Raw genomic sequence first — 12,875 nt, forward strand, 5'->3', positions numbered from 1 at the left:
CCCCCGACCCTCGCACGATGCGGCCGGGGGTTCGGGTGACACCGCCCACGGGCTCCTCGGGAGTCGCGGGCGCCGCGTTCGGCCCCATACCCCCCGGTCCCTGGGCTGAACGCGACGCCGGAGGAGATCAAGCATTTCCTCATGGCCATGAAGTCCCTTTCTCCTCCGACAGGTTCCGCGGCGCCTTCAGGCCCAGCGAACCCGTCTGGGGGCCCTAGTGGGTTGGGGGCTTTGACCCCGACGCCGTTGGGTGCTTCGGCCCGACGCTGCCGGCGCCTTCGGGCCCGGCGCCGCAAGGCCCCACGATCCCGACACCGCCGGTGCCCTCGGGCCCGGCGCCGCAGGGTACAGCGGCCCCGGCGTCGTCGGCGCCTTCAGGCCCGGCGCCGCAGGGCGCCGCTGGACCTTCCTCGGGCAATGGATCATCACCGGTGGACCTTACGACCCCCCCGGCGTCGGTCCGTGTGGTGTCCCCTCCGGCGTCGTCCTCGGGCGGCGCAGTCCCCGATGCCTCCTTTCAATCGGTTCCGACGTCGGGTCGACGCCTATCGGCGCCGATCTCGACGCCGTTTGGAGATTTTAGTTTCTATGAACCGACCTCATTCACTTACGACCCTGAATCTCAGGAGATGAGGGATGAGGAGGATTGGGAGGGGTCTGAGGACCCTCTGGCCAGAGAGTGCCAGCCTAACATGGACTGAACAGGAGACCTTGGGGAAGCCAGTGGCCTGGACACCTCTCCAGACACTGGATTTGTCTCTCCTCCTACCGTGGCTTCGGAGGAGGGAGCTACCTATGGTGTGGTGTTGATGAGGGCTGCCAAGGCCTTGGGCCTTGAGCTCCCCGTCGCGGCCGTGAGGACTAACCTCCTCACTGAGGTCCTTAAGCCGCAGTCATGCTCCATGGAGCCTCTGTTGCCGTTTAATGAGGCCTTGACGGACGTTCTTTTGGGCACTTGGTCCAGGCCCACTACAGGTTCGCCTGTAGATAGGAACGTGGCCAGACGCCACCGCCCGGCCCCGCGCGACCCATGTTTCCTGTCCTCCCACCCCACCCCCGAGAGTCTGGTCATCCAGGCCTCTAACTCCCAGACCGCCTTCCCGCCGGCCCCGCCGGACAGGGAGTCCAAGAGGTACGAGAACTATGGTAAGAAGATCTTCTCGTCCCTTAGCTTGGGACTGTGGTCTTCCAACACCGCATGCCTCTTGGGCCGTTACACCCACTCTCTGTGGGAAACGGTGGCGAAAGTGCTGCCAGAGTGTCCGTTGGAGGTACGGGCCAAACTCAGCCAAGCCCTTGTGGAGGGCCGGGACACAGCCAAGTATTCAATCAGGTGTGGACTGGATACTACTGACTCGCTGGGCAGAGCGATGGCTACGACGGTGGCGGTACGACGCCACGCCTGGCTGAGATCCGCCAATTTTTCAGCAGATGTCCAAAACACCCTCATGGACATGCCGTTCGATGGCCGTCGCCTCTTTGGCGACAAGGCAGACCACGCGCTTGAGCGCTTTAAGGACTCCAGGGCTACGGCCAAGTCCTTGGGCCTCTCGGCCCCACGCCAGCAAATGGGTGTCTTTCGCTCTTTTCGTGGCCAAGGAAGGGGCGCCCCCACACGTGCCGCCAGCCACTCGCCGCAAACTGTCGTCCAGCTACTCCCTCCCCTTTGAGACGACCCCTCAAGCCATGCCACCGCAACACCACCGCGTATCGGGGGATCATTTGCGTCTTCTGCAGGAGGAAGTTTTGGCCCTCTTGGCCAAGGGGGCCATCGAGCGCGTTCCTGGGCCAGAAGTAGGACGTGGTTGCTACTCCCACTACTTCCTGGTACCCAAGAAGGGCAAAGGGGGCCTACGCCCTATCTTGGAACTGAGGAACGTCAACGGCTTCCTCCGGAAGGAGAAGTTCAAAATGCTGACGCTGGCTCAGGTCTTGACTGCCCTAGACCCAGGAGACTGGATGGTAGCGTTGGACTTGCAGGACGCGTATTTCCACATCCCCGTCCTGCCGGCCCACTGGCGTTACCTGCGGTTCACGGTAGGCCACGAGCACTTTCAGTTTACCGTGCTCCCCTTCGGCCTTACCTGCGCACCACGGGTGTTCACGAAAGTGATGGGGGTGGTCGCAGCTCATCTGCGCAGGTTAGGGGTCTCAGTCTTCCCCTACCTAGACGACTGGTTGTTGAAGGCGGGCTCACCCCAGACAGTCGTCAGCCACCTCCAGACTACGGCGGATCTCCTGCACCAGCTGGGATTTTCCATCAATGTGCCGAAGTCACACCTGTGCCCCTCTCAGAAGATCCTTTTCATCGGAGCGGTTCTAGACTCGGCGCAGTTTCGGGTTTATCCGCCCGAACAGCGGGTTCAGGATATTCAGGCTCTGATTCCGATCTTCAGGCCGTTATTCCGAGTTTCGGTCAGGTTGACGCTGCGGCTTCTGGGGCTGATGGCCTCCTGCATCCTTTTGGTGCATCACGCACGGTGGCGGATGCGGGCTCTGCAGTGGGACCTGAAGTTTCAGTGGGCCCAGCACCGGGGCAACCTGTCCGACCATGTCCTGATCTCGGAGGGCACTGCGAGACAGCTGCAGTGGTGGCTCACGGACCGCGATTGGGTCAACGGCAGATCCCTCTCCCTTCCCCAACCGGAGCACGTAGTTGTGACGGACGCGTCCCTCCAGGGCTGGGGAGGCCACTTGGGAGAGGCGGAGATCAGAGGACTCTGGTCTCCGGCGGAGTCCCGGCTCCATATCAATCTGTTGGAGCTGCGGGCGATTAGTCTGACACTGAAAGCATTCCTCCCGTCTGTCCGAGGGAGTGCAGTGCAGGTGTTCACGGACAACACCACCGCCATGTGGTACTGCAACAAACAGGGCGGAGTGGGGTCGGCAATGGCTGGAACATCAGGGCGTGACTCTGGTGGTTCAACACCTGGCAGGTTCTCTGAACGCCAGGGCGGACGAACTCAGCCGCCGGTGCTCGATGGATCATGAATGGCGTCTGAACTCGGACGTGGCGCAAGGCCTCTTTCTGCGAAGGGGAGAGCCTTGGTTAGATCTATTCGCCACTGAAGAGAACGTGCAATGTCATCAGTTCTGCGCGTTGGAATTTCCAAGGCGGCACTCGCTCGGAGACGCTTTTCGTTGCGAGTGGAGCTGCGGTCTGTTGTATGCCTTTCCGCCTATACCACTTCTGCCCAGAGTGCTGAAGAAGATCAAGCGCGACCGGGCACAAGTCATCCTTGTGGCTCCGGACTGGGCACGAAGATACTGGTATCCCGAGCTACTCAGTATGTCAGTCGATCCCCCGGTTCGTCTGCCTCTTCAGGAGGACCTTCTGTCGTAGCAGCAGGGGACGGTCCTCCACTCGAACCTGTCCAGTCTCCACCTCCATGCTTGGAGATTGAGCGGCGACAGTTGAGGCCATTTGACTTGCCTCCTGAAGTTTGCAACATCATTCTGGCAGCCAGGCGTCCCTCCACAAAGACGGTATACGCCTGCAGGTGGAACAGATTTGTGGCATGGTGCACAGCAAAGGCTGTGGATCCCCTCAAAGCCCCTCTCTCTGAGGTTCTCCTCTTCCTTCTTTCTCTTGCCCAGCAGGACTCTGCTCTGGGCACTATCAAAGGCTATCTTTCAGCTCTTTCAGCCTTTCTGAGGCTGCCTGACCAACCTTCTTTGTTCAAGTCCCCTATCGTTAATCGATTCCTGAAGGGCATCACTCATACATTTCCTCCTGTTCCCTTCGTGATGCCTCAGTGGAACTTGAACATAGTTCTAACGTTTCTGATGTGCGCTCCCTTTGAGCCACTTCATAACTGTCCTCTTCACCTTCTTTCTCTGAAGACTGCCTTCCTGGTAGCCATCACCTCTGCCAGGAGAGTGAGTGAGCTCCAGGCTCTCTCTTTTAAGCCTCCTTTCCTTTCAGTCCATCCGGACAAGGCTGTTTTAAGGACTAGGCCCTCCTTCTTGCCTAAGGTGGTCACCGCCTTCCACATTGGGCAATCCATCACATTGCCCATCTTCTTTCGCCTCCGCACCCCTCGAGAGAGGAGGAGAGGCTCCAACGTCTGGACCCAAAACGTGCGCTCTCATTTTATCTGAATCGCACACAACAGTTCCGGGTGGATGATCAACTCCTTGTTGGGTACGCGGGCACTAAGAAAGGGAAAGCGGTGCACAAGCGGACCATTTCCCGATGGATTATCTTGTGCATCCAGGCGTGTACTCCTTGGCTAAGAAGGAACCTCCTGTTGGGCCGTGATCTGTTTATCCTGGCAAAGGTACATAATTATGTAGTCCGCAAATAATTTTAACTTGGACATCCCTTCGCATGGAGCCCTAATTAGGGGATTCCCCCGGATTCTTACAGCTAAGGGTTCAATGAAAAAAGTAAAAAGTAGGGGTGAAATCGGGCACCCTTGCCTGGTGCTGCGATTTATTTCCACAGTCCCTATTGAGTCTCCATTGACTATCACCAGGGCTTGAGCACCTTCGTAAATATTTTTCAGCATATTTAGAACTTGAGCCGGGATGCCAAATTTACCTAAACCAAAAAAAAAGTGCATCCCAATTTACCAGGTTGAATGCTTTTTCAGCATCGACCATGGTAATAAGAGTAGGTATTTTATTATTTGTCACATAGTCAAGAGCTTGCCATAAAAATTTTATTGTTAGTGGACATGGACTTTCCAGCTACAAACACGGTTTGCTCACAATGAATTGGCTCCTGGGCGATGGGAGTAAAGCGTTGTGCCCAAATTTTCAATAATATTTTAAAATCCTCTTTAAGAGGACTTGGCCTATATGAATTAATATTTTTGACATTTTACCCCATTTTGACAAAAATAACCAGTATGGATTCCTTAAAACTTGGGGGAACACAGTCTCCCTGAGTGATATTATTAAAAAGGTTTGCCAGAAAAGGGGTCAGCTCTATAAAAAAGGTTTTATAAAATTTAATTGGAAGACCATCTGCTCCACAGGCTTTCGCTCCTGCAATAGACTTTATTACAGTTATAATTTCTTCTTCGGAAATGTCTAGCAGGAGCTGTTCCACCATTGGCCCTGAAAGAGTGGGTAGCTCGACCCCCTCAAAATAATTATTCATTTGATTCGCTCCAGCTTCATATCTAGTAGTGTATAACTGTGAGTAAGGTTCTAAAAAAACTTGAGCTATATCCTCTTTACCCGTTAAAGACTTTCTTGTTTTGGGGTCAATAATTTCTGTGATGGTGGCTGTCTCCTGTTTCGTTTTGGTACTGCCGGCAAGCATCTTGCCAACCATCTGGCTCTCCTCATACAGTCGCTGTAGATATGTTCTGGAGCTGCCAATCCCTTCCAAGATAAAAAAAACTCCTATAACTGGAATTTGGCCCTGTCTAGCTTTGCTTTAGCGTCCATCATCCCCGCAGGCTGTGCATATATTAACTTTGTTGCTTCTACTACAGCCTGCTGGAGTTAAACATTTTTCTCTTTCCTCGATTTAACTTGAGAGGTGGATAGTGCAATCATTTGCCCGCGAAGCGCTGCCTTAAACCCCCCCTCCCAAACTGAGAAAATGTCTGCTGTGTAGTCATTGATCTTAAAAAATTCAACAATCCAGTCCTTTGTGTCAGCCACCTGTTGGGGGTCGTGCACGAGGAGACGATCCATCTGCCACCTGGATCTTGGCCTCCTGCTTACCCCTATTTCTATATTAAGTTTAGTGAGAGAATGATCGGAGAATGGATTAATATCTATGTCAGAGGTTGTACAGCCCAAGGATTGTGATATTAAAAATAAATCAATTCGAGAAGCCGTATTGAATTGATTCGAAACACAGGAAAATTCCAATTTCGATGGATTGGCAATGCACCAGGGATCCATCAAAATATGCTCTTGTCTTAAAACCTCAATCACCTTTTTAATTTAGGGTGCGAGCTCTTTTTTTATTTTTGTTCGAGGTATCTTTCTTTAAATTCTGAATGAAGTTAAAATCACCTCCCATAATCATTTTCCAGGTACCCCCCTAAGTATCTCACTATTTCTACATGGGGCAGTGGGAACATCTACAATGAGGCCGTAATAGTTGATAAAATGCAATATTGTGCTGTTTAATTTAGCCTCAACCCATATCCATCTCCCCTGGGGATCTCTCCTCACTTGGCAGAATTGCCAGGGAAGACCCCTCCAGAAATATATCGCTACTCCTCTCTGAGCCAGTCCTGCAGAAGCAAAAAAGGCATGCGAGTACCATCTAGGGAGGAATATTCTTGGAGAATCGGTCTTTAAATGTGTCTCCTGTAAAAATAGTGCTTGGGGTGAAAAGGAAGTTAGCCATCTAATTAGAACTCCTTAGTTTTTGTTTGTTCAAGATCACATTTACGTTGAGCGAAAGAATACAGCACTTACTCATATTTTTTACCCTATATCTGTAAGCCTTTCCAATTACATCAATATTTTGCATACTCCTGACCCTTTTTCCAATCAAAACCCTGCTACTGCTCATTTTACAACTGCTTTCATCCCCCTCCAACCCTTCCCTCCCCTCCCCCATATTGTGGTGTCCTCTACTCCCGCAAACCACATTTTCCCCTTTCTCTTGATGGGGTGCCTTGACCCTGCACCTTTAGTGACCGGCCCTACCCAAACAAACAAAGACATTTTTCACAGTGAAAAAGCATTGAAAGAAATTTCACCTTATCACAGAGATTTCTTTCAGACATTCCTGGGCTTCTTCTACCTGCGAAACTTCCCTTTAACCAGCACCTTAAGTTTCGATTGCTGCGCAATGGATGACTGGGCCCCCTGATCTTTAAATAACAATATCAATTAAAAAAATTATTTTTGCCTTCGTACCGCCCCTCACTGACATGTCAGAAAAAATACAACATTTCGTACTCTCATCTATAGCAATTCGTCTCATTTGGATGGCTTTCATAAGAACATTTTCTTTCATCCTGTAATTAGAAAAATTAACTAGAATTGTCTGCGGATACTTAGAGTTTGGAAAGGGGTGGGCGGGAACCCGGTGAGCTCTTGTTAGCGTGAGATCTCCCGCCTGGCCAGGGAGGACTTTTTGTTTAATAAAGGTTTCCCCCATCGGAGGGTATTAGTCCCTTCACTCCCCTCAAGGACACCTACTATCCGAAGATTTGATCGACACAAGTAATTCTCCAAGTCCTCTATTTGTGACTCAAGAGCGATCTTATCTGCATTCACCTCATTGACTTTCAAAATAGTAGAGCTCATCTGCTCCTCCAGGTGAGCAATCCTAGATTCCACTTCGTCAAGCCTGATTGGGAATCCAGCAATAGATGCCTCAATTTTCTCCAGCCTTAAATGTATAATAGCAGTCTCTCGTGCCTGGTATTTTTTCATTTCTCTAATTTCCTCCAGTATTAGGTTCAGGAGATCTTTCACTTCCATCTGTTGCAAGCTGGCACCGGAGGAAGGAACCTCGAGCTTCTCACAGAAGTTTTCATTTCTATGTGTTACTGGTTCCCCACCATTCTCTACTGCAGCTCCAAGCATATCTTGATACATCTGCACAGACTCCAGCGCCTGCTGTCTTGCGGCATTTTCCATAGTTAGATCTGATTCGAAAAAGGGCTGCTGAACAGGTTTGAGGTCTGTGACATCTTAATTTAAAGGTGAGAGAGCAGAATCTCCTTCCACTAGATCTACTTGAACTGAAGGTGTTGCTAAAGAAATTGCTGAGGATTTCACGGAGGGAGTCATACCCATTTGCGTAGCCTCATGGGGTGGAGTGCCATCCTTCAAAGAGATTGAGAGTTGCATCGTCCTGGGTGGGTGCCAGAGAGGTCGAGCTGGTTAACTTTGGACCCTGAGTCGCAGGAGGCTGAATACTTTTTTTAGTAAACAGGGGAAACGTTGCACTCCCAGTTACACCCTTGGTCGAACCCTTAGGGACCTCCACGCAAACTTTAGATACAGAGGTGGAATTCTCCTCTTGAGGTAGCGGTAGTGATAGCGACGGTGATAGAATTTGCAAGGGAAGTGTCGCTGGTGGCAACCCCATATGGTCTTCAGTAGAGCTCTCTGAACTGGAGCTTACTTCAGATTACTCTGCGGACACAGGAGTTTTTGCTGTGAAATAGGCTCCCTTTGCTTGAACTAAGCACTTTCTTGCTTTCATTCCAGTGGCCCCCTCTACCCTGACCACCGTACTAGCCTGCTTTTGATGTCTTCCCATTTTAGTGTCAGTTTATAAAGCTCGAGGAAAAACCAAAGGAAATGATGGACGGAGCGTTGACAATACAAGCACTCACCCCCAGTCAACTGATCTGGGTTTAATCCATCACCGTTCTTTAGCCCACTCTGCCACCCCATTTTAGACATGGCCATATGCAAATCAGTCTGACCCTGTGCCTCATGGGAACAGTCCAGCCCGAACTGCCAAGCCATGTCTTCCCTGGACTGGAAACAAGCTACCGAGGACCGGTTTCTGGCATTTCAGCCGTCTTCAGCCCGGCTTGCTTGAATTCAGTGGCAAAGTGAGCAAGGGACGAATGTTGGGACACAGAGTGGTGAAGTGACAGTTGAGCATGGGCTGAGCAACAGACAGGCTGCTCCTGGTGGGGCTCCCCTTCACAACTTATCTTATTTCGTTTGTTTCTTTGATAATAGGGGAGGAATAGTGATACTGTTTGTATTTACTTCGCTTCTTCTTCTCCGTTTCTCATTTGTTCAGATTTCCTCTTGATGTCACTTCCTGTCCATCCTTGTAATCTGGACCATACACATTTCACTGTTATTTCTTCTTTGGTCTTCAGTCCTTCCTTTCCTTGTTCAAGAGGAATATCTTCCTTCTCTTCTCCGTGTGTTTGGGTATGTCTTCTATTCTGTTCCCGTTGTGCCTTGTCCTTCCTTCCTTGCTTGCCTGCCTGGCCAGTGGGTTTGTGTAGGGGTTGTCTTTAGTATGTCTGTCTCTCTATTTCTTATTTTCTCTCATGTGTCTCACTGTCTCCTTTCTATTTCATTGTTGTAGAGGATGTGTTTATTCTATTTGCTTACTTACACTTTACCTTCTTCTCCTTGTCTTCTCCCATCTTTCTCCTCGCTCTGCTTTGCTTGCTCTTTTTCTTGACGTTCACTCTGTCACTTCGCTGTTCCTTCCTTGCTTTCTGTCCTTTGTTCACTCTCGTTACATTTTATTACATAGTGTATTTGTTCTTCTGTTGGAAGGAAAATGTAGTATCCTGCATTTGCAATGTAACACCTCCTTCTCAGCCAGAGCCTGTGCTCTATGCTCAATAGAATGTTGGAGTCATGATGTGCCTCGAAATGTTAGGACATAGAGTGGTGAAGTGACAGTTGAGCATGGGCTGAGCAGCAGACAGGCTGCTCCTGGTGGGGCTTCCCTTCACAACTCAACGACCTGTTGTCGGGAATTATTCAACATGTTACCTGCTTGAATAAAGTATCTTTAATTACAACCTACCTGCATGGACCTCCTCACTACAGTTTTTGTGATTATCCTATTTGCCCTTTGTTTCAGATGTCGATGAGTGCGCCCTGGGCTCCGACTGTGACAAGCTGCATGCTACTTGTCTCAATACAAATGGATCCCATATATGCACCTGTATCCCTCCGTATACAGGAAATGGCAAAACCTGTGCAGGTGAGATCATATCTTTGGCGCAGAAAGGTGTCAAAGTGGATGGCTTATTAACGTTTTTGAGCAGAAGTTAATAGATTTAGTTGAAAAGTCAAGGAACCTTGTTTTGTAGTCGGAAACATTTCCTGTATTCTTAGAGTTTTGAAGCATCATTGTTAGAAAGGCAATATTTGAATGACTTGTTTCCTTAAACTGTTTTATGCCAAATTAAATTCACGTTAAAGACTGCGTCTGGGAGTTCTATTTAAAAGTATTAGCTATCTCTGTGACAGGACTGCTAGTCAGTGGGAAAATTATGCATTTCTGGGTGTAACACATAAAGAGAGCACTGATGAAGGTATCACATAGTGGGCTCTAAAAAGTGCATAATTAGGACAGCTCTCAGCCACAGCTTTGGACAGGCTCATGTATTAAGCAGTTGAATAGCCTAAGAAGCTGCATTTTATCACTTTAGATAATAGTAATAGGTTACTTGTTAGAGGTTCTTTAAATGAATGTGCTGCATTTGGCTGAAAATGTAGCAGCATTTGTTGAGACCTCTAAAGTAAACAACTGAAGATAACATGATACCTACACACAGCAACATAACAAAACGATTCAAATATAACTGAGCACGACACAGCAAAACAGTCAAAACAAAAATGCAACACAACAATCACAATACAAAACAACACCTCATTGCAATTATGCACCACAAACACACAGCAGCACAAAAAAACACACAAAACATCACCACCGCTAAAACGGCAATAATGGGCTTGCTAATATGCATTATAGAATTCCAGTAGAAGCCCAGGTTAGATGTGCAGGACATCTAACCTGGGCTTCTATTGGAATTCTATAACGCATATTATCAAGCCCATTATCGCCGTTTTAGCAGCAGTTTCCTGCAGCTAAAACGGCGATCATTTTAATGAGGTTCTTGCTAATATGCCCCATAGTGTTTACATATTACCATTATGATTCTGTGTGAATATTGTATATCTTGTTCATATATTTTCTGTTCCAAACTTGTGCTTGCTCACTGCGCCATTCCAGTATCTGATGTATCCAGCTGGCAGAGCTTTGTCAATTTAGTAACTAAAGGAATACATTCTTGAACATTTATATGTCCAGGGCCTTCTGTTTTTTCATTAGCTCAACCATGAAATGTTTGTGGATATTATTTCCTGAGGAAATATTATCTTGTTTGGTGATATGATACTGCCAGAACCTCTCTCATATGGCATGGGGACATGTAGGGGCTACTGGGCCCAACCATGGGGGCTGAGGCAATTTACTCCTGATGTCCCAGAGCCTGACCTACTATGGATACCGAACGACTCGGCCAAGTACCCCTTCTTCACTCACCTCTCAGTCGTATATGTGGACAAGCAGTCAAAGATTCTGTCAGGGAGGATGCATAAACACAGATTAGGGAACACGGCTCATAACTCAAAGTGCACTGTGTAAAGTCAAACAAATCAATGTGCAGTCAAATACTTATTTATGTATGAAAAAGAAGTACTTTATTTCTAACTCTAGGTATTCAATGAAATAAGATTCATAAACAACAACACAATCCCATCGAGGTTGGGGCTCTAGTGTTTCTCTGGCAAATTTCTGTCCCCGTCCTCAGGTTTGTAATGTGATCAGGGTTATTCTCTGTACACTGGTGGCTGCACCAGCAAATGCTCCCTAGTAGGCCTTACTGAGAGTTACCCTTTGACTCTTAGGAGTTAGTCAAAAGTGTCTTTGGAGCTGCAACAACTTCAGCAGTGAGTCCCTCAGAGTTCAACAGGCCTTATTCAAGTGCTTCCCGCACCTACAGCATGGAGCCCTTTGGTGTTTTGGAGGGTGATTAGACCACAGGCACCTGCAAATTTGTGTATTGTTTTGAGAAGTGGGTTGCTCCCGGTACACCCAAAAAGTACCCAGCTGTGCAGGTTCTCTACTGAGCAGCAATGCCAGCTTTCCCCAGTGATGGGAGACACTCCCAGCCTGTCTTCCCCACACAGGGGGGATGAAAATCTTCAGTTCCCGACCGCAGCCTAGTGATTGTGTGGCGTCCTCCTCTGAGTGCCCCTAGTACTCAGGGTCAGTCAGGTTCATATCTCGATGTGTGGGCTCAACCTGCCCATTTCAGCTACTATTCTTTCTGGGCAAGAGTCCAAACTTTAGGTAAACACAGTATGGGCAGCCCCTCCTGGCATTCAGGGTTTCTGTGGTATTTGGAGACAAAGCCCAGACTTCAATGCAATCACCTTCACCACAGTTGTCCCTACTGGCGCATGTGGTCGTAGTGAAGGATGGGGCCCTCTAGGGCCACGCGGGTTACTTACAACCACCTGCTATGCCTTCCCAAAATGAAGAGTCGGTCAGCCAGTAGAGAATACAAACTTATTTTTATTCAGCATATTCTCTGCTCTGCAGAGGAGTCCTATCAGACCTTCACCCTAAGATGGCTGTCGAGGACTACCTCCCCAACCTTTGCCAATACATGATAAGCCACATTTGGAGACTTTGGCCACACTTCTAATTGAAAACTTCCTGCCTGAGCCGGGCATAGACAAAGGAGGCACAGAGATGAGCTAACACCTGCCAAATGGGTACATTCTATCAGTGGTCCAAGGCCACTGTGCCGAGTCTCAGCGTCTCCTAACGTGGGAGCAGAGTTACACATTGTGAATGGTATGTAGAAGTAGAATAATTGCTCGTTGGCAAGTCGAGTAGTAACCTTGAACGGGAGAGAAAATAATAACGAAGTACAGCATTCTGCGGAGGCAGGCAATTCTGATGACTAAGGCCTAGTACAAGCAAAACCCAAGCTAATACAGATTACAAAATACAAAATTGAGTCACACGGGCTAAGGAAAGCTTACATGGTGCTGGAATAACACGTGGGTTGCATAACATGAACACAAATGGCCTCTATTTAGCCACATATTGCTAATCTAATATAGCATAGTCAAGTGCATTATATGAGAGGGGAATTCCAAACATAACAGTAGCTAAGGCACAGACATGTCTAGGCACGCTTGTCAGAAGAATCACTTCAGCGGTGGTACCCTCTGGCATATTAGGTCACTGCAGCGAGGCGGTATGAGGTTGGCACTTCCCACACAGCACTGGATACACAGCTCAGTCCATGGCAGCCCTTTTCTGGCACAAAGGGGTCACTGAATCACTCCTGCACACAGACAACAACCCGATTGGTGCCCAGCCTTATCTTCACACCTCGCAAAGGAAGTCTTCTCAGTAGGGCTTCCCACTGGAC

The 12,875-nt window shown here is 48.9% G+C and overlaps 1 protein-coding gene across 2 annotated transcripts in view; it reads left to right on the top strand.

Annotated features, from left to right (window-relative positions):
- Positions 1–12,875, top strand: part of SVEP1 (sushi, von Willebrand factor type A, EGF and pentraxin domain containing 1) — a 1,018,759-nt gene that overhangs the window by 755,993 nt on the left and 249,891 nt on the right. For both annotated transcript variants that reach the window (XM_086962106.1, XM_086962105.1), the window contains one exon: positions 9,500–9,622. In XM_086962106.1, the coding sequence (XP_086818232.1) occupies positions 9,500–9,622 (123 nt within the window). The remainder of the gene's footprint in view (positions 1–9,499; positions 9,623–12,875) is intronic.

This window comes from Lissotriton vulgaris, chromosome 3_1, assembly GCF_964263255.1.
Source record: "Lissotriton vulgaris chromosome 3_1, aLisVul1.2, whole genome shotgun sequence".
Taxonomy (NCBI): Eukaryota; Metazoa; Chordata; class Amphibia; order Caudata; family Salamandridae; genus Lissotriton; species Lissotriton vulgaris.